General features: G+C 42.4%; 1 protein-coding gene across 10 annotated transcripts in view; it reads left to right on the forward strand.

The window, feature by feature from the left end:
• The window catches only part of EPB41L5 (erythrocyte membrane protein band 4.1 like 5), a 125,476-nt gene that overhangs the window by 37,037 nt on the left and 62,345 nt on the right, over nucleotides 1-26,094 (forward strand). For all 10 annotated transcript variants that reach the window (XM_089329341.1, XM_089329344.1, XM_089329345.1 and 7 more), the window contains exons 4-11: nucleotides 5,688-5,730; nucleotides 7,533-7,611; nucleotides 8,509-8,553; nucleotides 8,727-8,779; nucleotides 13,730-13,850; nucleotides 13,985-14,072; nucleotides 15,786-15,874; nucleotides 16,165-16,234. In XM_089329341.1, coding sequence (XP_089185467.1) covers nucleotides 5,688-5,730; nucleotides 7,533-7,611; nucleotides 8,509-8,553; nucleotides 8,727-8,779; nucleotides 13,730-13,850; nucleotides 13,985-14,072; nucleotides 15,786-15,874; nucleotides 16,165-16,234 — 588 coding nt within the window. The remainder of the gene's footprint in view (nucleotides 1-5,687; nucleotides 5,731-7,532; nucleotides 7,612-8,508; nucleotides 8,554-8,726; nucleotides 8,780-13,729; nucleotides 13,851-13,984; nucleotides 14,073-15,785; nucleotides 15,875-16,164; nucleotides 16,235-26,094) is intronic.

Below are 26,094 nucleotides of genomic sequence, written 5' to 3' on the forward strand. Positions count from 1 at the left end.
ATGTGTACGTAACACATGTATTTGCTGAACAGGAAGAAACTGTGAAATGTTGAAGGATTAAATCTAAAAATATGCCTTGCTGAATTTTCCAGGAAAACTGGTGTTCTTGCTGCCCGTAACGATTGTTTATAATTTGTGGCTAATAGTCTGAGGTTGGTTGTTTCTGTAAATCTTTGTCAGTATTTTAGATTTTTTTCTATTTTCTTTTTTTTTTAATTAATTTATTTATTTGAAAGTCAGAGTTACACAGAGAGAGGAGAGGCAGAGAGAGAGGGAGGGAGAGAGGTCTTCCATCCACTGCTTCACTCCCTAGCTGGTCGCAATGGCCGGAAACGCACCAATCCAGGAGTCAAGAGCTTCTTCCGGGTCTCCCATGTGGATGCAGGGTCCCAAGGACTTGGGCCATCTTCTACTGCTTTCCCAGGCCACAGCAGAGAGCTGTGAAGAGGAGCAGCTGGGACTAGAACCGGTGCCCATATGGGATGCCAGTGCTTCAGGCCAGGGCGTTAACCTGCTGCGCCACAGCGCCGGCCCCTCTTATTTTCTTAAACTGTATTGTAAGGAGAGGTGGGTTTGGCCTGTTGGCTAAAGTGCTGGTTATGCTGCTGGAATCCCACATTGGAGTACCTAGGTTCAATTTCCCACTAGCTCTTGCTAGCTTCCTACTGATGTGAACCCTGGGAGGCAGGGGTGGTAACTCAGCCACTCAAGTTGTAAGATCCTGTGCAGCAGATGGGAGCATGCTCTCTCTCACTTTTTCTCTCAAATAAATAGGTATACACTCTGAGGAATGGCATTTTCAGGTCAGAGTGGAAGAAAGACCTAAATTTGTTGATGCTGTTGCCAAATTAAATTCCATTATCAGCATATGAGAGTAACAGTACATTTCCTTTTGTCTACACAATGCTTTGTTTCAACTAATATTTATTGTATTAGAAAGTGCTACATTAGAAATACATTCTCCATAATTTGTGTTTTAAGATATACATAGATTTCGTTGTTTCTGTGTTTGACAGTTGTAGGGTGTCTAGGTGGATGCTCAGAGGAGCGTCTGTGAGACTTCTGGAGTTTCTGGGTTAGACCTGAATCCGTGTTCTGGTTCTGAGAGTGGTGTTCTTTCTACTTTGGAGAATTAGGCTTTTTTTTTTTTTTTTTTTTTTTTGACAGAGTGGACAGTGAGAGAGACAGAGAGAAAGGTCTTCCTTTTTTGCCGTTGGTTCACGCTCCAATGGCCGCTCGGCCGGTGTGCTGCGGCCGGTGCACCGCGCTGATCCGATGGCAGGAGCCAGGTACTTCTCCTGGTCTCCCATGGGGTGCAGGGCCCAAGCACTTGGGCCATCCTCCACTGCACTCCCTGGCTACAGCAGAGAGCTGGCCTGGAAGAGGGGCAACCGGGACAGAATCCGGCGCCCCGACCGGAACTAGAACCCGGTGTGCCGGCGCCGGTAGGTGGAGGATTAGCCCAGTGAGCCGCGACGCCGGCCGAGAATTAGGCTTTACAGTAGTTTTGGTTGTCGATTGACACCAAAAACCAAGAATGAACCTTAAGTACCACAAAAATATTGAATGGATGCCACCAAGCGTTCTGTTAAAAACAATGGGGAGTAAACCCCTCAGAAATAATCCCTCTAGAAGACTTTATAATGGAGTCTAGACTAGTTTTCAGTTAGATTGCAACAATACAGCATAGTGGTCCTCTGTTTTCTTAGCACAATTACTTAAATTGTTAAATTCTGTTTTAGAATAACTCTTCAATGCAGAGCATAAGCCATCACTCACAGAAGTATTTCTTGCAGAGGAGATTGTTTCGAAAGATGGTTCCCATTTCTCTGCTTTGAGCTGTTTGCTCCTTGAGCTAGAGGAGCTGTGGGTTTCTGTAGGAGAGTCCTGTTGGGGGGTGGGGCAGGTGGGAGTCGCTGGAGAGCTGTGTGCACACTGGCTGCAGGGTCTGGGACCAGGATGAATGCTTGGTAGTATTTTGGAAGCTTCCTTGGTGATTGGTTAGTCTGTTGTGTTTGTGATTCTATATTTTAAGACACAGCAGTAAATAATTGTTCTTTGATACCCAGCTCAACAGGGTGGAAAAATGTGGCTTTATGTATCCATTGATATCTAAGTTTATCAGCTAAACTTTAAAAGTAGGAAACTAGGGGGAATTTGTTTCCTTTTAATGACCCAGTGAAGGAAGAGAACCATACTGGTTTCTCACTAAGCACCCAGATCTGTGTGATCTGTGTCTGCGTGCTGTCCCTTTATCTTCGAGTGTAATTTACACTCCACTCCTATAGACTCTGGTTCAAGGAAAGCACTATCAGTGCCTGTCTCTGGGCTCAGAGCTTTCCAGTCCCTGCTCTTGGAATGTGGAGGAGATGAAAGAAAACAGACTTGAGAATATGCAAACATGAACTTAGACCTTCCCCCAGAAGAACAGCCCCCAGAACTCCCCAGCTCCTAAATCTCACTTTAAAATGTGTTTGATGCGTTATCTGAGTTTCAGGTCATCTTAGGGAGCACAGACTTTAGAAGCTGTTACAGGTAGAAAGAGACTGAGTGCCTGCTTGGAAGCCACATCCTGGTCTTTTGTTCCTACTGGAATGATTTCATGTTTCTTTTATGTGTAATGTGCTGTCTTCATAGGTTAATAGGGTATGAATTAGAGGGCAAAGATGTATGAGACTAGTCCTAAAAGGGGAATTCAAGTTATGACTAAGAAAGATGAATGTCGTAGAATACTGTCATTACTGTCTCATCTTTATAGTCCTCAAATTTATTCTATCAAAATTTTATAATAGCCTGTTGATTTTCACTCCACTGATTATATTTGTTTCAACTCTCTCTTCCTCCCTCCCTCCCTCTCTAACTCACACACAGACACACACACACACACACACACACACACATACGCATACTGAAGTTTTTTCCTCTTTGTTTCAAGAAGTTCTGGAAGGAATCAAGAAAAACCAACATCTTGGGGTAGGGTACATGTGGTGTTGGGGTGGCACATGGGAGGTAGGGTTTCAGGAGAACTGTTGATCATATACTTTTTAGTATTACCAAAAAATTAACCCATAATAATGTCACTTATTATTTTTTTTCCTTTCTTTTTTTTTTTTTTATCTTTTATTTAATGAATATAAATTTCCAAAGTACGACTCATGGGTTACAATGGCTTTCCCCCCCATACCGTCCCTCCCACCCACAACCCTCCCCTTTCCCACTCCCTCTCCCCTTCCATTCACATCAAGATTCATTTTCGATTATCTTAATATACAGAAGATCAGCTTAGTATACCTTGAGTAAGGATTTCAACAGTTTGTTCCCACACAGAAACATAAAGTGAAAAATAATAGATGATTTTTTTTAAATGATGATGAAATCAGATCAGACCTATTGTCATGTTTAATCCCAGTGAGAGTCAAGTTGGGAGTTGATAATTTCTTTTTTTTTTTTTTTTTAACAGAAGATCAGTTTAGTGTACATTAAGTAAAGATTTCAATCGTTTGCACCCCCATAGAAACACAAAGTGAAATATACTGTTTGAGTACTCGTTATAGCATTAAGCCTCAGTGTACAGCACATTAAGGACAGAGATCCTACATGAGGAGTAAGTGCACAGTGACTCCTGTTGTTGAATGTCACTTATTATTAAAACATAAAAATAAGGGGATCCATATCCATGATTGTTCTCAGTAAAATGTGTTCACTATAGAGCAAGCAGAACATAGAAGAACACGCAAAGATGAAGAACAGTCACAAGCAATCTGTCACCTAGAGAGACAGTTACTGGTTCGTTATAGATCATCTCAGTCTGAAAGAAAATGCATACTTTCGTATATAAATTTGTATGGTTTGATGAAACAATCTATAATATTTATAACGTGCCTTTTAAAATCTTATAATAGCCCTGTGTTGTGAGTAATCTTCCAGATCCATAACTGTTTGCTCAACTACCTTGCTGTTTGGTGCTCTGCCATATTAAAGTGCTTTGTTGTGACCAGTTCGCGGTTGGATGTACGAAGCCGTCTTCACTCTGACATCCTCCTCTATGGGCAAGGCTGCATGCAGCCGTAGTGGTTTCCAGTGCAGCATGGCAGGGCCAGAGCCACACAGTTCTTTGGAGGCATTAGCAGCGTCTGGTCAGGTGGGCTCCGCGCAGAGCCGTGCTCATTTACACCCTTTAGGGTGACTGAGGGTCTCACACAGGGCAGCAGCTACAGGCTTCTTGTCTTACTGCAGTGAAAGAAACAAACCCTGAAGATAGGCTCATGGGTCTGGGGAGGAGGCAGTCTGAGCTGGAAAACTGCCTTTACCTTGTACCCTGCCTGGGGTTGGCATCAGGCTAGAGTAGGCTGGGAGCTTGGGACGTTGGGTTGCTGGGCTGGGCAGGGATGGGGGGACTGTTTGCTGTCTTAGGCTAAGAGTGTTTTCTACTGATGAACTGAATTGTGTTCTGCCTCCCCACAGGGCTAGTGTTTTATTGAGGGTGGGTGTTTAAAATTGAACATTTGCTTAGCTGAAATATGCTTAAAAATGGATGTCCTGCTGATTGTGTTAGGAGATGAGATGGTTAAGTAACCTATGTACTTGGAATTGGGAGACAACATTGCAGAGTTCAGTTGCCTTTTGAAATGTTGACTGGCGCCTCACCTCAGTGCAGAAAGGCCTGCTGCTGACGGGCCAGCACTTCTGTGCATGTCACTTGGGAACCTCAGGACAGAGTGGAGAGGAAGGGCTGGGGAGCAATTGGCAAGAAAAGCAAACAGTTACTAGTCTATGCACAATGCAGCCTTGTTTACCCTCTCTTTGCTATCTGGATTTCTGAAACTGGATTCCTTGGCTCTGTGAACTAGTTAGCACAAGAGCACTCCTTTCGTTGAGGGTGCTTGGAGTTGAAAGCATGCTGGAGAGAACACATGGCCGCATCCTGTCCCTGTTAGGCCTTGGTGGTGTAAAGGGATTAATGAGAAGTGAGCTGGAACCGTTTATCAGTGGAAAGATCTGGAGTTGTTTTTTAGGTCTGTGTCATGGGCATTTCACAGTGGAGAGGTTACATAAATCAAAAGGCTCTTGGTCTTGAGAGCAGAGGTCTGCTGGTCACAATGTTAACATTTGTTTGTAGTGCAAAGGAGCAGAGACTGCCTGGTTCACTAGTAGAGGCCTTGCTTATAGGAAAGAATTTTACCCAGACTCTTCGAAAGTGACTATTTCTGAGTTGTCTGTTCTGTAAAATTTAGATGACATTGTTATTTCATAACAATTTTTCTTAGAGATCTGGTAATCTTACATTGTTATTCTAAGAATGAATGAGGCACTAGAATATGAGGATTCTTCTCATTAATTTAATAGGTTTGAAAGAGTAATTGACTTGGGAACATTGGGGAAACCAAGTACAGAATTCAAACCGTGAGCTTTGTTACTGAGAGAGCAGAGAAAATGTTTTAAGAAGTCATCGATCAGTTTTAGGTTTTTCTCATTCACATGTGTCTGAAACCTGCTTGGATAATGGGTGTGTCTGTGTTTGTGTGTGTATCTCTCTCTCTCTCACACATTCACACACTTACTTTGGCTTTTCTTTATGAAATATTTCTTTGTGATTTTCAATAAAAATATGATGAAAATAACTTTTAGTAATTGAAATGTTAAAGTTCTATCATTGGCAACCACTGAATGTTTTGTTTTATTTTCAGCATTGGTTGGATGGTACAAAAAGCATCAAAAAGCAAGTCAAAAGTAAGTACTGCAAAAATTGCTTGCAAAAAAATGGAAATCAAATATATTAGAAACTTGATTCCTGATAGTAAGAACTTAAGAAATCATGTTTCAGATTTTTTTTTCAAGTTATATTTTGATACTGATCTAAATTCCAGGTGCCTTGTGATTTAAGGTTCCCAGGATAAAGGCTTGCACCTTGCAATGGAGTTGGTTTCCTAAGAAGTGCTCCACTTTGATTTAGTACACGTATTAGAAATTTCATGTGTGGCTTTTGTTTGACATCTTAAGACTTTAAGGCTGTGAAATTTTTTAATTAAAAACTATTTTTTTAGCTCTCTCTTTCTCTCCGTCTTCTCCCCCACCCCATGCTCTCCGTCTCCCTCTTTTCCTTCTTCTCCCCCTTACCTCCAGTCTTTCAGGTTTCCCCCAATAAACTCTATCCCTTACTCCAGTGTTTTGGTGTGTTTTGTGGTGGCCTTACAAGACCCATCTCTCTCTTGGTCCCCCCCCCCCCCGCAACTCTGCAACTCTGCCACTCTGCCTTTCAAATAAATAAAGAAATCTTAAAAAAAAAAAAAAAAGTAGCAGGTGATTCTTCTCTCAGCAAAGAGGAAGCCTTGCTCGCTGAACAGGATGCCAGGTTATCAGCTAGGAGATGTTCCTGGGATCTGCAGGACTTCAGCTCCCAGGATGAAGGAGACAGCTTTCTGCTATGGCCTGGGAAAGCAGTAGAAGATGGCCCAACTCCTTGGGCCCCTGCACCACGTGGGAGACCCGGAAGAAGCTCCTGGCTTCGGATCACGGCAGCTCCGGCTATTGCAATCAACTGGGGAGTAAACCAATGGATGGAAGACACCCCCCCCCCCGCCCCACCACCAACTCTGACTTTCATAATATTTTTTTTAAAGATTTATTTATTTATTTGAAAGAGTTACTCAGAGAGGAGAGGCAGAGAGATAGAGATAGGTTTTCTCCGAAAGAGTTACTCAGAGAAAGAGAGAGAGAGAGGTTTTCTATCCGCTAGCTCACTCCCCAGTTGGCCACAATGGCTAGAGTTGTGCCGATCCAAAGCCAGGAGCCAGGAGCTTCCTCTGGGTCTCCCATGTGGATTCAGGGACCCAAGGATTTGGGCCATCTTCTACTGCTTTCCCAGGCCATAGAAGAGAGCTGGATTGGAAGTGGAGCAGCCAGGACTTGAACCGGTACTGCAGGTGACGGCTTTACCCGCTACGTTACAGCACAGGCCCCAGTTAAAAGTTATGAACTGAAGCAATTCACATAAAATGTCAGGATTCTTCCCGGTGATATGTAAAGGGGAATACCGAGTCTCTAATGTAATAGCAGCTTCTAATGCCGCTTGTCCTCTAGAGTGGCTGAAAATTCTGGGCAGCTCAGCCCTTGTCTTTACAAAGTAATGGGACAGACCCACGGGGAGGAACATGCACGATGGTGAACTCCCTGTGGTGTGTGGGAGCTGCCGGAAACAGTGACCACAGGCATTCCTCAGCGTGGTCCAGAAGTGAGGATCCACAGTGTTCAGGCTGTGACATCGCACAGTCAGGATTCCTGTTGCGTGCAGCAGGCCCTGGCCGGTGACAGATGATTGTGAGAGGATTACACCATGGGCAGTACATTTTTTAAAAATCTACTGATTGATCTTTTTGTGTCAAGCATAAGCCCTGATCCAACCTGAAACAGTGCCGTGATAACCTGTGATCTATCCCACCGCAGGGGAGTTGTGACAGATTTACTGGCTGAAGATTGTTCCTGTTTCAATAGTTAAATGAAAGTTAAAGCTGCTTTTTTGTTTTTAATGGCAGTTGGGTCACCTTACTGTCTGCATCTTCGAGTTAAGTTTTATTCCTCAGAACCGAATAATCTGCGTGAAGAGCTGACGCGGTAAGACCATGCTCTGTAGAGTGGTGTGGAGGGACTTGGGGTGTGTTAGAATCATTTCCAAGTTGTAGACAGCTGCTGAAATGGACTCCCTGCTGCTGGGACCAGGAACTCACACAACAATTTCATTCTGGGACAGCAGTGTTGTAAGTGAACGATTCTTGCCCTTTATCAGTGTGAGAATAAAGAGTTGGCGCCCTGGCATTTTCCAGAGGTGACCAGTGAGTTCTTTCCAGAAGTTTCCCTGTCAACTCATGGGCTTTTCACAGCGCTGGGCTGTTTCAGCATCTGTTGGTACTGTGCTTACGGATGCTCTCTGTCATCCGTCTTGGGCCACTGAAGTTTATTCACGTAAGCTCCTCGCTTTCTTTACTCATCAGAATGCCATTGATTAATGGAAAATGTTTGGTCCCGATGTGGTTTGAATACACTTTAGGTTATATGCATTTATGTTCCTGTTATCTGCCTCCTTGATATTTATTCATTGACTCTGTGTCGCAAGTCTGTAGCTCCATGTACACACACTGTTTATTAAGTAGAAGAGCTGAGTTTCCTTTGTTTTGCTTTTCAACACCTTGACCATGAAATTAGAGTTAGTGCCTTTATCTCTTTATGAATGAGGTGGCTGTGTTGTCAGAATAAAGTCAGATTAGATCATGGAGCTCTTTCCCATTGAAGTGCTTTGAACGTTTTCCCTAATGGTTTCTGCATCCTACTTTGAGGCCACTGCTCCTCGCTGTTATCTTGTGGTCATGCTGCCATCTTCTTGATGTTTATTTACTTCATTGTGCATAAAAGTCTGTAAAAACATTTATTCTGGGATTAGCAGGTAAGGTTTTCTTCTTACACTAATATTAGATGGTTCTCTTTAGTTACATTTATGCCTTTTATTTTTCTTAGGTATTTATTTGTTCTTCAGTTAAAACAGGATATTCTCAGTGGAAAGTGAGTATTGGCTATTTAATAAATGCATATTTTCTTATGTGGTTAAAAACAATTTTGAAAATAACTTCATAGCTATGAGAACAGAAATGATCAGCATATAGGATGTATTATTTTCATTTATCTTAAATGGCAGGTCATGAAATTGGCTTAACAACTTTGTGTTTTGGTCTCAGATTGGAATGCCCCTTTGATACAGCAGTGCAGTTGGCAGCATATAACCTGCAAGGTGAGCAGTGATTATGCCAATTCTGAAGCCTAATTTTTTGCCTGCTTTTAGTTACAGAATTTCAGGGGGTTAAGTGATGTGCAATAAAAACAACACTGTTTTTGTGTGGACTTGTGTCAGTGCCCAGTTCTGACTTTTGCTTTGGTTTGGTTCAGAATGCTATGTTTTGGACACATCCACAGTGTTTTCAGGCTACAATTCCATTCTGATAATTCAGTAAATGTTATGAGTAAGCCCTTAGCTCATTTTTCCCTTAAAATGAATGCAGTGATTTCTGGGTGAATTACTGTGGTGGCGACATGGCTTGGTTCATTAGTCTTTTTTTTTTTTTTTTTTTTTTTTTAAGATTTATTTATTTTATTTGAAAGTCAGAGTTACACAGAGAGAAGGAGAGGTAAAGAGAGAGAGGGCTTCCATCTGCTGGGTCACTTCCCAGATGGCCGCAATGGCCAGAGCTGCACCTATCTGAAGCCAGGAGCCAGGAGTTTCTTCTGGGTCTCCCATGTGAGTGCAGGGGACCAAGGACTTCGGCCATCTCCTACTGCTTTCCCAGCCCACAGCAGAGAGCTGGATTGGAAGTGGAGCAGCTGGGACTCAAACCGGTGCCCATATGGGATGCAGGCACTGCAGGCAGCGGCTTTACCCACTATACCACAGCGCCAGCCCCTGGTTTCTTAGTCTTATTCTTAAAAATGAATCCGGGAGGGGATCACAGGAAATACATTGTACGGTTCCTGATGATCATTCTGTAAAGCAGTCTCCAATCAGTGAGGTGAATGGAAAACTCACTATGTATCTTCTTGCATTGATACACCACTGTTAAACTCAGGAATGTTATAGTAAAAATTGACTTTTAAAGGAAAACTATCTCAACTCATGGCTGCAAAATGAAAAAATATTCTGATGGCAGTATCTGTACAATAAAAATGTTTAGTGTTTATCAAGATATTAGTAATTTTACACCTTTTCTGTGATTCTGTATTTCCCTCCAGTCCCTTGAACTTCAGTAATACTTATTTGCCATTGTTAAGAGTAACTTTTTATGTTTTATTGTAGACTTGAGATTTTTGCTTATTTTGTGTGTTCACTAATGAAGAAAACATATTTTCCTGTTAACATGTGGATACTCCAAAAAGTTCGTTTAAAATGGAATTGAAAGACAAGTTTTTAAAAAGTGTTTACTTATTTACTTCTATTTTATTTGAAAAGCAAGAGACAGAGACAGAGGTATCTTCCTTCTGCTGATTCATTCCCCAAATGCCTGCCATAGCTGGGGCCAGGGCCAGGCTGAAGTCAGGAGCCTGGAGCTCAGTCTGGGTCTCCCAGGTACTTGAGTCGTCACTTGCTGCTTCACAGGACTTGGATTAGCAGGAAGCAAGAATAGGAAGCGGAACCAGGACTTAAAGCCAGGTGCTCCTGTGTAGGATGTGGGCAGCCCAAGTGTCATCAAACTGTTACGCCAAAAGTGTGTCCTGATAAGTTGATTTTAGTACAGAAGCATTTTGAAGTCCATACATGGGTGGGGTCTTCAGCAAGTTCAAGGAAAATGCAAATTATGAAAAAACTGCATGGCTGTCATATTTTTTTGCATCAAAGCAAACTTTGCATTCTCCATGAACTTTCTGAAGTACCCTCTTAAGGGATTGATAACTAAAGGAAATTTCTTTTGATAACTAAATTGATAACTAAAGGAAATTTCTTGAGAAATCCGCCACTAATGTAAATTTTTTGGGCCCACCTCCATTTAATATCATAGTCTGTCTCCAGATTAAAACTCATTTTCTCAGCTGCAGAATACAACTACTAACTGAGAATGCTGTGCCTCTAGCACTGTAATGATCAAAAGTGTGTAATCAGATTCTTTTTTGAAAGCACACTTTTTATATTATTTCTTGTATGAGATTATTCTAAGAATTCTTTACTGTAAAGCTGTCTTAAAAATTACTTCTTTATTTGAGAGACGAGAGGTGGATTGAAGCAGAGAGCTCCATGTGTTTGTTCACTCCCCAGTGTCCACAGTGACCAGAACTGGGTTGGGCTGAAGCTGGAATCTGGTAACACAATTCAGGTCTTCCAGGTAGGTGGCAGGGGCCCAACCACTTGAGCCATCACTGCTGCTCCCTAGGGCCCGCATTAGCAGGAAGCCAGAGTTGGAAGTCCAGCCAGGCACTAAACCAGGCACTGAAACGTGGGATGGGCAGCTTAACCTTGCTCCCCACGCTCCTATACTGTTGCTAATTTTTTACAAGTTTGATTTATTTTCATTTTATTTGAAAGGCAGAGATACAGATAGAGGGAGATCTTCTGTCAGCTGATGCACTCCTAGATGCTTGTATCAGCAAGGCTGGGCTGGGCCGTGCCAGGCCAGAGCCAGGCGCATTATTAGCAGGAAGCTGGATCAGAAGCATAGGAGCCAGAACTGGAACCAGGCACTGCAGTACAGGATGCAGCTGGCTCTGGTGGTGACTTAACCTCTGCCCTGCATGCCCACCCCAGCGGTTTTTAAGAGCTCTGCCACAGCATGTGCTGCCTCATAACATCTGTTTGTGTCCCATTTTTAAAGTTTCATCACAGCCAAAAGTGCATTCTTCTTGAAAACAGGGTTCCTGTAATTTTTAGTATTTTAACAAAAGTTTAACTTGCCTAGTGCTCAGTAACTTCTTACTCTGATTCATTCATGTGGTTCTGTTCTATTCCTCCTTAACCTCACTTACCACATGATTTTTCTGAATAAAATCTCTGTCCTAATTTCTCTTCAGTCTCGGGCTGTTCCTCTTCATTTTGTTTTCATCTCTGTCCCATGTCTGTGATAGTATACTAAATCCTGCTTATTAAGATTCTTAATAAATTTGCTAAATAATCATTCCAGTCCACATAAAAGAAACTCCCTGTTTTCTCACTTATGATTTTATATTTTACCAGAATAACTTAATTTTTCATACTTTCAAGTTGAATTAAAAATTTAGAGAGAGAAATATAAAGTGATCTCCCATATGCTGATTTACCCTGCAAATGTCCACAACAGCCAGGACTGGCTGGGCCACAGCCAGGATCTGAGAACCCAGCCAGGTCTTTGATGTGGGTGGCAGGAACCCAGCAGGAACATGGGTCATGGCAGGAAGCTGGAGTCAGTAGTGGAGCTTTGACATGAACTCAGGCGCTCCCAGTATGGGATGCAGGTGTCCCAGGTGGCATCTGATTGGCTGCTCCAAAAGCCTACCCCTCATGGTCACGTCTTAATACATTATGTAGCAGATTTGGTTTGATGCTCCTTAAAGATGTTGTATTACAGACCAAAGAGCAATTTCTTTAGTAATAAAGTTGGCATAAAAATATATATTTTCCAAGGTTATTGTGAAGTTAAATGTTAATGTATGCATGGTTTTCAAAGTTTTTGTACCAAAATAAACATTTTAAAATTCCATGTCTGCAAACTTTTGTTTTAGTTTCTTTTATAAATATTTATTTGCTTATTTGAAAGTCAGAGTTAGAGGCAGAGTCAGAGAGAGAAAGAGAGGTCTTCCATCCGCTGGTTCACTCCTCAAGTGGCCCCAATGGCTGGAGCTGGGCCTATCCAAAGCCAGGAGCCAGGAGCTTCTTCTGGGTCTCCCACGCAGGTGTAGCGATCCAAGGACTTAGGCCATCTTCTGCTGCTTTCCCAGGCCATAGCAGAGAGCTGGATCATAAGAGGAGTAGCCAGGACTTGAACTGGTGCCTATATGGGATGTCAGCAGTGCAGGTGATGGCTTTACCTGCTATGCCACTGTGCTGGCCTGTTCTAACTTTAAAAACTATTTGAGAGCAGAGGGGCAGAGACAAAGGACAGAGAGAGAGAGGGAGAAAGAGAGTGTGTAAGTATTGCCCCCCATCTAGAGAGAGGGAGAAAGAGAGTGTGCAAGTGTTGCCCCCCATCTACTGGTTCACTCCCCAGATGGCCTGCAGTGGTGGGGTTGGGCTGGGCTGAATGGGAAAATCCAGATTTCCCAAGTGGGTGGCAGGAACCCACTTACTGGAGCATTCATTGCTGCCTCTAAGGTCCTGTAGCAGATTGAAGCTAGAATCAGGAACCAGAGCCAGGTGTTTAACCCAGGCTTTCCAATATGGAATGTGGCCATCTTTCTCAGCATCTTGACCAATAGACCAAAGGCCCACCCCCAGCCTTTTGAAGAACTCTCTGTTATGTCTTTATGGATAGATTAAGTACTTAATAGAGTAAGTACTTAATAAATAGAAGAATACTATGTTATGACTTATTGCCTCAAGTGTTATTTCTCTCCCCAACTTTATCAAAATGAAAATAATTTGATTTTCTTAAAAGAGAGTAATACACTCTTTTAAAGGAAATGATGTTTAAGATATTGAAAATTGGTGGTGCTATTTTCTCCAAACCACAGTGAAAGGATGCCTGCAGATGAGCATGCACATGTTTGTGTGCTGTCCAGTTCTTTCCCTGCTGCCTCTTCCTCCCATTTTTTTCAGTAATTTTCAGTTATTTGGGATTAATAACTTTAAATTTCAGGCATCATGTTGTGAGCAAATTAGATTCTTTATAGAGACTAGCTAACTGTGCTTTAAGAATTGCTGAATTTTTCATTTATTCATTATAAGGTTAATAGATACTTCTCAGTGGATATCTACAAAGTGGTTTTTAAAAGCTACCCACCAAGGTGTGAGTAAATTAAGAGAAGGACATTTAGCTAAATGTACACATGTACTTTATGAGTGTTAACTGACACATTGTAATGGAAGCTGGATTTATTTTTGGGAATCCTGTGTGTTACCAATTCTTAGTTGTGTAAGAATCTTTTTAAGCTGCTTAATGATTTTTACCAATAAATTGTATTTTTACACTTGATCCTAGCCAAAAGTCGAAGAAGCAAAAATAAATTGGATTTTTGAAGTAGTATTCTACAGGGAATAAGTATTAACACAGTGTCGCTTTGTTTGTAGCTGAACTTGGTGACTACGATCTTGCTGAGCATAGCCCCGAACTTGTCTCTGAGTTCAGGTTTGTGCCCATTCAGACTGAAGAGATGGAACTGGCTATTTTTGAGAAATGGAAAGAATACAGGTATTTAGCATTTGTTTTTTAACATTACCACAACGGTTATTTTCATATTCTTTTTCTTTTGTTTCTCTCTCTGTTGGCAGAATTCATTTTATATTTACTATTACTTTTGAAAACTATCATGTTTTACATTTCAGAGGTCAGACACCAGCACAGGCTGAAACCAATTATTTGAATAAAGCCAAGTGGCTGGAGATGTATGGGGTTGACATGCACGTGGTCAAGGTAAGCACTGTGTGCAGTGCCTTTAAAAACTAACAGATCAGTTCATTGTGGGAAGGAAGAGACACAACCGGAGTCCCACAGGAGTCCTTGTTTTTGAAGGAGAGACCAAAATTGGTTTATTTTTTTGGAAAGCAGAGTTAAATGTTGAAGATGGTACTTAACTGTTGTTTTGCTTCTTTTTTAAAAAATGGGTGTATTTATTTTAAACAGCTTTTGCCCTTTAGACTACTTTGTATTTTCACTTCATGCTGTCTGGAATTCCTTAAGCCAAATGGGATCTTTCACTGATTTCTTTATTAAGATTTTTTTTATTTGGAAAGTAGAATGACAGAGAGAGAGAAAGAGATCTTCTGTCTGCTGATTCACTGCTCAAATGCCTGGGGCTGGGTAGGCCAAAACCAGGAGCTAGAAATTCCACCCAGGTCTCCCACGTGGGTGGCAGGGTCCACGTACTTGAGTCATCTTCCGCTGCTTTCCCAGGTGCGTAAGGAAGAAGCTGGATTGGAAGCAGAGCAGCTGGGACATGGAATAAAGGACTCGAGCCAGCACTCAGATATGGGAGACGTGGGGTGCTGCTGGTGTTGCGGGAGGAGGCTTCACTTGCTTCACCGCAACGCTGGCCCTTGAATAGGCTCTTGGAAAATTAAAATAATTCAGGAGGCAGAGTTGAAAATTTATAGCTCGTGTAGTGATCTGAGTTATTTCTAGTTGAACTACAACGTTTTTCCAGAAAGTTGATCGTTTTCAAAACTTGTGATTTAAGAAAATATGGGGGAGGGCCGGTGCTGTGGCGCAGTGGGTTAAACTGCTGCCGGGGTGCTGGCATCCCACATGGGCACAGGTTTGAGTCCCAGCTGCTCCACTCCCAATCCAGCTCCCTGCTAATGCACTTCAGAAAAGGGCAGAATGGTGGCCCAGGTCCTTCGGCCCCTGTACCCACCTGGGAAGACCCAGATGAAGCTTCTGGCTCCTGGCTTCAGCCTGGCCCAGCCCCGGCCATTGCAGCCATTTGGAGAGTGAACCTGCAGATTCTCTCTCCCTCTTTTTGTCTCTCCCTCTCTCTCTGTTACTCTGCCTTTCAAATAAAATAAATGCATCTTCAAAAAAAAAAAAAATGTTTAAGAGCATGTGGGGAGAGTCTGAAGTGTCTCATTTGTAGTGAGAGGATCAGGCGGTGCCTTGAGCGAAGGCGCTCCCTGAGACACAGTAGTCTTCCCTTATCCGTGGCTCTGCTTCCTGTGCTCTCAGTTACCTGTGGTCATCTGTGGTCCAAAAATATTACACAGAAGATTCCAGAAACCAGGTGTCTCAAGAGGCAGAGACTATATTCACATAGCTTTGATTATAGTGTATTGTTAGAATGACTCCGTTGTGCTGTTGTGCCTGATGCATGGATTCAGCTTGCGGCACTCCACGTGCAGGTGTGAATATATGAAAACACTGTTTACAAGACTCACCTGTAGTTTCAGAAATGCCCTGGGGTCTTGTACTGGGTCCCCTGTGGCTTTTCACTGACTACAAATAAAAATCCATGCATGAATTTTCTTGAAAATGTTTTGGATACACTAATTGTTGAAACATCTTTCCTATTAATATTAGCTTTGTGACTATGTAACTACTATAACTTGGTGTGAAAATTTTCAGTTGTGTTGTGAAAATAAGAAACCTATCTTATGTAAATAAAGCTAACTTGTTTTTCACTCCTTTACTCAGGCTAGAGATGGGAATGACTACAGTTTGGGACTAACCCCCACAGGAGTCCTTGTTTTTGAAGGAGAGACCAAAATTGGTTTATTTTTTTGGTAAGCAGAGTTAAATATTGAAGATGGTACTTAACTGTTGTTTTGCTTCTTTTTTAAAAAATGGGTGTATTTATTTGAAAGACAAAGTTGGATTGGGGGAACGAGAGGGAGAGGGAGAGGGAGAGGTCTTCCATCCAGTTGCTGGTTCATTTTGTAAATGGCTGCTAAGGACCTGGGCTGGGCCAGGCTGAGTCAGGAGTTAGATGATTAAATGTGCTTGAAGTAAAAATTGTTTTTTAATTTAGAGAAAATCTATTTTTAATCTGACTGTTGGTCTCATGTTGTTATAGGCCCAAGATAACCAGATTGGATTTTAAGAAGAATAAGTTAACGTTGGTGGTTGTAGAAGATGATGACCAGGTAGGAATTGTGTTGTGTTACTAATTTAACAGCAGCTATGTCATGTGGTAACTTAAGGGGGAATGTGTCTTGTTGTTTTGGAGAGCCCTGGGACAAAGACTTACTGTATTATACTTCATTAATTAATGAAAAATTAAAAAATAATATTTATTAATTTGAAAGACAGACCGAGAAAGAGACAGGGACAGATAGAGATCTTCTGTCTGCTGGTTCACTCCCCAAATGCCCTCCATAAATGGGGTTGGAGCCAGGACCCCAGAACCCAGTGCCCTCAATAGCTGGAACTGGAGCCAGGAGCCCAGAACCCAATTCTGATTTCCTGCGTGGGTGGCAGGAACCTAGGTAGTTTCTGGAATTGGAAGCAGAGCTGGAACTGGAACCCAGACACTCTGGTAGGGGATGGGGGTGTCTCTTGGGTGTTTTCACTGCTCACCAAGTGACCACCCCTAAGTATAATTTCCTGACTCAGAGCACACCATCCTAAAACAACGATTTTCTGCCATTAAGATTAAAGACAAGGGACCACAATGGCCAGGTCTGGATCAGGCCAAAGCCAGATGCCAGGAACTTCATCCAGGTCTCCCACATGGGTGACAGGGGACCAAGCACCTGGGCCATCTTCTGCTGCCTTCCCAGACAATGTTAGCAGGAAGCTGGATCAGAAGCAGAGTAGCTAGGACTTTGTTGTGGGATGCCAGTGGTAATAGTAATGCATTTTTGCTGTTCCAGTGTAAAGTGTGATAAGCAGTAAGAGAAGTGAGTTATTTTTGCTGAAACTTTACCAGGATTGGATTCTGTTGCTTTAAAAAAAAAAAAAAAAAGGCTTATAATGATGATATCTTACTGTTTTAAGTTGGCTTTTCTAAGAGTTATAGATGTTAACATTTGGTCATGTTCGTTTGTTCTTGCATTTCCTTTGGGTAGTTCATGTTCTTTTCTGTTGGTCTGATAAAGGAGTTATATGAAATATCAGTGTAAATTCCAATATAAATATTAGCAAATAAAAAGCTGAGATCAGTTAAGCATCACTGTGCTTCCAGATAGTAGCTCTCTAATGATTTGCCATGATTATTGTGGATATATGAGGATCTAATTAAGTATAATAATTATATATTATAATATATATATTATATATTATAATGCTGTGTGGCACAGTGGGTTAAGGCCCTGGCCAACATCCCATATGGGCGCTGGTTCTAGTCCTGGTAGCTCTTCTGGTCCAGCTCTCTGCTATGGCCTGGGAAAGCAGAAGATGGCCCAAGTTCTTGGGCCCCTGCACCCGTATGGAAGACCTGGAAGAAGCTCCTGGCTCCTGGCTTTGGATCGGCGCAGCTCCGGCCATTGCGGCCATCCTGGGAAGTGTACCAGTGGATGGAAGACCTCTCTCTCTGTCTCTCAAATAAATAAAATAAATCTTTAAAAAAAAGTGTAATAACTGGGAAAAACTTGACAGATATATGTAAAATATATAATAACTGGAAATTAAGTTAAATATTCCCTTGATACTTGGTATAATTTTTTTCCAAATTTTTGAATATTGATATTAGACTGGTCACTTTTCTCAAGTAAGACCGCTGCTGTTGGTAAGTATTCTTTGAGTTCACATTTAGGTCCGTGTTAGTGAAATAAAAGAAGCAGTAGTTTATTGGAAGCCTGCATGGGTCAGCTTGCTGCTGCCTGACGGGAGGCAGTGCTTTGCACTTGGTCTGTCTGGGCTCTGAAGAGATGCTGCGTGCTCGTGTGCTAGGTGGATTGCAAGGCATGTGACTTGTCGGGATGAGTGAGAAATATTCCTGTTCTTGTAAGAGCTGGGTGTGGTCAGCGGTAAAGGGGGAACGCATAATCCATGTGCCAGGCATAGAGCTCGTGGTCACAAGACGAAGACACAGCCGCACATTAGCACACCGTGTGGCCAGGAAAACTCAGGAGAAGAAAATGGGTGTAGTGAGTGAATGTTTTGTACAGTAGTATTTTACGTACTTTGCTTAGAGAAAAGTTTGCAGAGCTTTCAAACTGCTGATTGCTATCGCAGAGTGATTGCCACTTTGCATGATTTTCATTCTTGTTTTATGTTTTCCTAAATATTTATTTCTTACAAAGTAAAGGGCAGGGATTAGGAGATAAGAGGGCCGTCGGTACTGATCGTTAGGTTCCGTTTGAGATACCTAGTTTGCTTAGATATCTAGAATTTTCAGAATTCTTTGTGTCTCTGGGCGAGGGTCTGAGCTTTTTCTAGTGGAAGCTCCCTCGTTGCTTTCCTCCCAGTGTGCTGCAGAGGGACATGTAGAGAAGACTTTTTTTTCACCATAATAAAGTTATTTTATTTTTTTTCCTTTTTTTATTTAATAAATATAAATTTCCAAAGTACAGTTTATGGATTACGTTGGCTTCCCCCCCCATAATCTCCCTCCCACTCGCACCCCTCCCATCTCCCGCTCCCTCTCCCATTCACATCAAGATTCATTTTCAATTATCTTTATATACAGAAGATCGATTCAGTATATATTAAGATTTCAACAGTTTGCACCCACACAGAAACACAAAGTGTAAAATACTGTTTCAGTACTAGTTATAGCATTACTTCACATTGGACAACACATTAAGGACAGATCCCACATGAGAAGTAAGTATACAGTGACTCCTGTTGTTGACTTAACAATTTGACACTCTTGTTTATTGAGTCAGTAATCTCCCTAGGCTCTAGTCATGAGTTGCCAAGGCTATGGAAGCCTTTTGAGTTCGCCGACTTCGATTTTATTCCGACAGGGTCATAGTCAAAGTGGAAGTTCTCTCCTCCCTTCAGAGAAAGGTACCTCCTTCTTTGACCTGTTCTTTCCACTGGGATCTCACTCACAGATGGTGGAGTTAGAAACGTGCCAGGGGATTCCAATACAATCCCATCAAGGTTGCATGTACCAATGCCATCTCACTAGTCCAAGTGATCAATTTCAGTTCATAATTGATCACACTGATAGGTGTAAGAGTCAAAGGGATCACACAAACAAGACTAATGTCTGCTAATACTAACTGATAGAATCAAAAAGGGAAGAAAACGATCCATCATGGGAAGTGGGATACACAGCAAACTCATAGAATGGCAGATGTCCTAAATAGCGCTCTGGCCTCAGAATCAGCCCTTAAGGCATTCAGATCTGACTGAAGAGCCCATGAGAGTATTTTAGGCGTGGAAAGCCAAGACACTCTGGGGGAAAAAAAAAAAAAGAACAAAATGAGAAGACTTTTTGATCTCTGTCCTTGTGGAGATCATTGACATTGAGTGTTGATGTCAAAAGCCAAGACTATTTTTGATGTGTAATTTGAGCTCTCCTCATTTCAGACTTTGAAAAATGCCTGTCGTGGGTTAGCATGTAAGAGTGTCAGCTGTGTATGTTTTTATATAAAAGCCTAAAATCAGCTGTACTGAATCAACTAATATTTCTGCATAGGTTTTAATAACCTTACATTCACATTTTTTAATAGATCTAGTAACAGAAAACACAAAAAGTCATACTGGAGAAAAAATATTCCTTCTCTCCCAGCCACACTTCTTATTTCCTTTTCTGCAAGTTACCAGCATCATGTTTTGAACAATTCGAAGCCCTATATATTTGTAACTGAGAAAGTTGGGATCTGTCGGACATAGGTGGTGCCCTAAAATCATTGTTAACCAAGCAGCTGTTGTGACATACTCCTCATTGCCTGCCTGTGTGGGAAGTTGCCTTAGCAAGTTCTGCTGGGTTGCAGTCATTGTTAGTGCTGCAGGTGCTCCGTTCCGAATAGAATGGCTTCAGAAAGGTGGCACAATGATTCAGCACTGGAGTGAGCAGCTGCTCTGAGTGCTGAGTGTGGCCTGTGAATTTGTCATATGTTATTGGAGAATCACCTAAAATTTCTATTTCCTTTGCCAGTTAGGTATTTGATCTCCTTTACTCCACCCTCCACCCTATTTAGTCAAAAAAGAGTACAGTAAACCATCATCAAGATGTGTTCATGCTGACGGGCAAGAAACACTATTTAGCAGAACTTGAGAAAGAAGATTTTGGAAAGTAGGGGAAACAGTGATAAGCTTTGGAAGTTTGGAGTTACTACTAAGACACATGCTAAGAATTGCCCTGTTAGATTGCTTAGAAGGAAATCACAGAGACAGTCATGGGTATTTTAAGGAGAAATCCCTTGCAAGCACAGGATGATCATTGTATCATCAGCAAATGGGTTGAAAATGACTCAGAGTTGGAATGTGAAAATATTCAAAGTGACAAGAATGAGATTATTTTACTAATATATTTTCCTTTTTTATATAATCCTAGGTATCATTAAATGTATATAAATCTAAATGTGATCTTTCAAAAACAAAATGCTTGTAGGATAAAATAATGGGGGACTGGTGCTGTGGCGCAGGTTAATCCTCCACCTTTGTGCCAGCATCCCATATGGGCACCAGTTCTAGTCCCAGCTGCTCCTCTTCCAATCCAGCTCTCTGCTATGGCCTGGGAGACCAGTAGAAGATGGGCCAAGCACTTGGGTCCCTACACCCACATGGGAGACCGGGAAGAAGCTCCTGGCATCAAATCAGCTCAGCTCTGGCTGTTGTGGCCATTTGGGGAGTGAACCACTGCATGGTGGTTCTGTCTCTCCCTCTCACTGTCTGTAACTCTACCTCTTAAATAAATAAGATAAAATCTTAAAAAAAAGTCATAATCTCATTGTGACATTTGTCCTTATTGGGGCATAAGCTAATAGTATCTCATAATTGATGGTATTGTAGATTTGATCAAATATAGTATTTGCTTTCTGGATCTTTTCTGTGGTATTTTACACATATAAGCAAGAATATATAGTTTTTTTTTTTTAAATTTATTTATTTATTTATTTATTTTTTTGACAGAGTGGACAGTGAGAGAGACAGAGAAAGGTCTTCCTTTTGCCGTTGGTTCACCCTCCAATGGCCGCTGCGGCCGGCGCGCTGTGGCCGGCGCACTGCGCTGATCCAATGGCAGGAGCCAGGTGCTTTTCCTGGTCTCCCATGGGGTGCAGGGCCCAAGCACCTGGGCCATCCTCCACTGCACTCCCTGGCCACAGCAGAGAGCTGGCGTGGAAGAGGGGCAACCGGGACAGAATCCGGCGCCCCAACCGGGACTAGAACCCGGTGTGCCGGCGCCGCTAGGCGGAGGATTAGCCTAGTGAGCCGCGGCGCCGGCCTTAAAATTTATTTATTTTAAAGAGTTACAGAGGCAGAGAGAGAGAGAGGGGGAGGGAGGGAGAGAATGAGGGAAGGAGGGAGGGAGGTCGGGAGGTCGGGAGGTCTTCCATCCACTGGTTCACTCGCAAGATGGCCACATCGGCTGGACCCATGTGGTTGCAATGGCTAGAGCTGGGCCAATCTGAAGCCAGGAGCCAGGAGCTTCTTCCAGGTCTCCCATGTGAGTGAAGGGGCCCGAGGACTTGGGCCATTCTGTGCTGCTTTCCCAGGGCGTAGCAGAGAACTGGATCTGAAGAGGGGCAGCTTGGACACAAACTGGCACCCGTATGGCACTGCAGGAGGTGGCTTTCCCTGCTATGCCACAGTGCCGGCCTCATATTGATTCTTTTACTCAGAGATTAGCATCCCTGTTGTCTACTTCACTTCTCTAACTTTATAGTATGGGATCTTTTCCGTATTGTACATAAAGTGCTTGATAACAAAGAACTAAAGCAACATAGCATTGTAGTATATTGAAGTGCCCTCATTTATTGAATCAGTTCTCAATTAGTTGACGTTTCTTCACTCTGTCTGCATTAATCTGTGGCCTGACAAGTGTATAGGATAATTTCCTGCAGGTGGATTTGGCTGGTGCAGTGCTTCTGTGCATTTGTTCTGGAGGGAGGGAGAGAAAGATCCTATCAAGTCACACCATCATCAGTGTGCTGGCTTGTGAGCTGTCACACATTTTTATTTTAAAGGTGAAAAACGGGATTTCAGTATAGATTTAATTGTTATTATTTTCATACCTTTGAATCATTTGTGTTTCCTTTTCTCGAAGCTATCTGTCCACTTTTGCCAATATTTCTTCCTTGTTTGTGTGGGGAGCAACTGGGAGCAACTCGGACTAGACTAAGTTACTGGAATTAAGACTTATTCTATGCATCTGCTCTCCCACAATATGGCGCTGGGAGAGAAGAAAACAGCTTCTACGCAGCTGCCTCTTGCCAACTTGAGTGATGACCTCCAGGAGCTGATCCTGCTCCTGATTGGAGGAGAGCAGCGTACTCGGCGTGTGGGCAGCCGTTAGGATTGGCGGAGGAGGACTATAAAGGAGGAGAGAGACAACATGCACCAGGAACATCTAAGGGGAACATCTAAGGGGCACACCTGTGCAGCCCCCGAGAGAGCCGGCCGGCGGTGTGCCGCTCCCCCGCGGAAGTGGGGAATGTGGCAGGGGGAACCGCCCTTCCACGGAGGTGGAAGGGACGGTAGCCAACCCGGGAAGAACCAGCAGCAAACCCGGGGAGGGCCGAGCAGACCAAAGAACAGTGCAGGGTCCTGTGTCGTTCCTCCACGAAGACGGGGATCGACAGTTTGCCTTTTTTTTTCTGAAAGATTTGAGGCCTTTATGATACCAGTGGTAAATATTTTGTCTAATTGTTTTTGTCTTTTGACATTGCTATGATGATTTTTGCCTTATCTCTTAAGGTTTTTATGCAGATGCATTTTTTATCTGTGATGTTTTCTGGTTTTTGTTTTTTCATAGAAAAGAATTCCCTACTTTGAAGTTATATACTTTCCCATTGTTGTTCATGGATAATGACTCTATTTTAGTATTTATTTATTTATTGGGTTTTTGGATAGTCTCTTATGAACTACTTGTTCAGATACTTTGTTTTTCAAGTAGGTCATGTTTATTTTTTTTATCAAGGAAAAAAGTATTCTGGGCATACTTTGTTGTGAGATACATGTGTTGGAATGTCTTCTCCTTGACTTGCGTCCTGACTGTCTTTGGTAGTACCTTTTGGTAAATAGAAACTTTTAATTTTTTTTCTTTGCTTTTTTCTTTTCTTTCTTTTTCTTTTTTTTTGGACAGGCAGAGTTAGAGACAGAGAGAAAGGTCTTTCTTTTCCATTGGTTCACCCCACAAATGGCCACCATGGCCAGTACACCGTGCTGATCCAAAGCCAGGAGCCAGGTGCTTCCTCCTGGTCTCCCATATGGGTGCAGGGCCCAAGGACCTGGGCCATCCTCCAGTGCCTTCCTGGCCCACAGCAGAGAGCTGGACTGGAAGAGAGGCAACCGGGACAGACTCCGGCGCCCCGACCGGGACTGGAACCTAGGGTGCCGGCGCCGCAGGTGGAGGATTAGCCAAGTGAGCCGCGGTTCCGGCCTCAATTTTTTTATAGTACAGGTTATAAACCTTTTTCTTGGTATGTTTTGCGTCTTCAAAGAAGAAGCTTTGCCTATATCAAGGTTATAAGGAAATTATAGAGTATTTAAAATGACAAAATAGGCTGGGAGACCAGGAGAAGCACCTGGCTCCTGGCTTTGGATCAGCGTGGTGCGCCGCCTGCAGCGTGCCGGCTGCAGTGGCCATTGGAGGGTGAACCAACAGAAAAGGAAGACCTTTCTCTCTGTCTCTCTCTCTCACTGTAAACTCTGCCTCTCAAAATAAATAATAAATAAATAAATATGACAAAATAAATTAGAAAATATCCAAGTAAACTGAAAAGTCCAAAAAGCTTTACAACATAAATAATCAAGATTTAGCATTTTGCTTCAAATCTGTTAGAAGTAGATTGTGTGTGTGTGTGTGTGTGTGTGTGAATGAATGAATGAATGAATAAGCAGATGAAACAACTATGATCAAATGCCCCAACTTCTGCTTCCCTATAGCTGACTACCATTTGGAGGGTATCATTCTTATATCTATTTTATAATTTTCCCCAAATGTAGACACATCATCACACATGGTAGAATATTTCATATTTTATATAAAATAAATATATATTTATTATAAAATATTTTATATAAAACAAATATAAATATATAAATTATATTTTATATAACTCGTATATATACACACACATATATTTTGTAGTTTGTTTTATCTCAGTATGTAGCCATGTAGATCTAGTTCATTCATTTTTTGGGGGAAGATTTTATTTATTTGAGAGGTAGAGTTACAGACAGTGAGAGGGAGAGACAGAGAAAGGTCTTCCTTCTGTTGGTTCACTCGCCAAATGGCCGCAACGGCTACAGCTGCACAGATCTGAAGCTAGGAGCCAGGTGCTTCTTCCCGGTCTCCCACGTGAGTGCAGGGGTCCAAGCACTTGGGCCATCTTCTACTGCTTTCCCAGGCCACAGCAGAAAGCTGGATTGGAAGAGGAGCAGCCAGGACTAGAAGTGATGCCCATATTGGATGCTGGTGCCGCAGGCGGAGGATTAACCTACTGCGCCATGGCACCGGCCCCTAGTTCATTCATTTTAACATATTTGGCATTCAGTAATAGAAATAAACAGTAGTACATTCATTCATCTTTTATTCATATCTCTATAGTTTTTTTTTTAAGATTTTTTTTTTATTTGAAAGAGTTATAAAGAGAGGTAGACACAGAGAAAGAGGTCTTCCATCTGCTGGTTCACTCCCCAGGTGGCTGCAACGGCTAAAGCTGTGCCGATCTGAAGCCAGGAGCCAGGAGCTTCTTCCGGGTCTCCCACATGGGTGCAGAGGCCCAAGGAATTGGGCCATCTTCTGCTTTCCCAGGCCATAACAGAGAGCTAGATTGGAAGAGGAGTAGCCGGGTCTAGAACCGGCGCCCATAAGGGATGCCAGTTAACCCGCTGTGCACAGCACCAGCCCCTGTATAGTTTTTAAATATGCCATTACGGGTCATTTCTCTTTTTTAGACATTTAGGGCCCATTTTCCTAGTGTAAATGAGACTGAAGAAAGTAGTTTTTTGTAAATTATGGTGTTTAGAGAATCATTTTCCCTAGAGAGGTAGCAAAAAATTAGTTGTCACAAGTATAGGTTTTGAGCCAGATGGGCTAGTTTCAGATTCAGTGTCTTCTCTTACCAGCTTTGCAACCTCGCTTGACTTCTCTGAGCCTTATTTTCCTTATCTATGAAATGTGGCTAATGATAGTTCTGTTCATTGGGATGATTCATGTGGAATTCTTAAGAAAAGTGTCCACGAATGTTAGTTATGATTAGGCTCCTGGGAGTATGGTTCCTAGGACACAAGTGTGAATGTTTTTAAGGCTATAGATACATATTGTCAAATCTAAGATGATCCTTTCAATTGTAAGTCTGTAGTTATCTCAAGCAGTGACAGATGAATTTTTACTTTGGTCTGTGACAAATTGAATCAGTAAAACTAGAGAGAATACTCTTGGAATAATCTCAAACAGGCTGAGCAGCTAGACAGCTTGACTTCAGCTCTGCCTCTTTTCCTGTTTGTTTTGTTCTAATTTATTTGAAAGGAAGAGTTAGGGAGAAACAGAGAGATCTTCTATCCAAATGGCCACAGTGGTCAAGGCTGGGCCAGGCTGAAGCCAGGAGCCAGGAGTTCCATCCTGATCTCCCACGTGGGTGGCAGGGGCCCAACCATGTAGGCCATCTTCTACAGCTCTCCCAGGTGTATTACCAAGGAGTTGGATTGTAAGTGGGGCAGCCAAGAGTCAAACCAACCTATTCAGGATGCTGGCGTCATAGGCAGTGGCTTAACCCACTGCAGCACAACAGCCCTAGCTCTGCTTTTTTTATGAAGCTAAGTGTGTAATTGCTGGAAGCAAACCAGATACTTTTATTATTCGCTTCTTGGTGTTGCTGTGCTTGTATTTGTATTTTAGAATTATGGGACAGGACTGTTTGACCTGAGGATCCCTCCCTTT

This window comes from Oryctolagus cuniculus, chromosome 3 (genome assembly GCF_051225735.1).
Source record: "Oryctolagus cuniculus isolate XC-2025 breed Fujian yellow rabbit chromosome 3, ASM5122573v1, whole genome shotgun sequence".
NCBI classification, from domain to species: Eukaryota; Metazoa; Chordata; class Mammalia; order Lagomorpha; family Leporidae; genus Oryctolagus; species Oryctolagus cuniculus.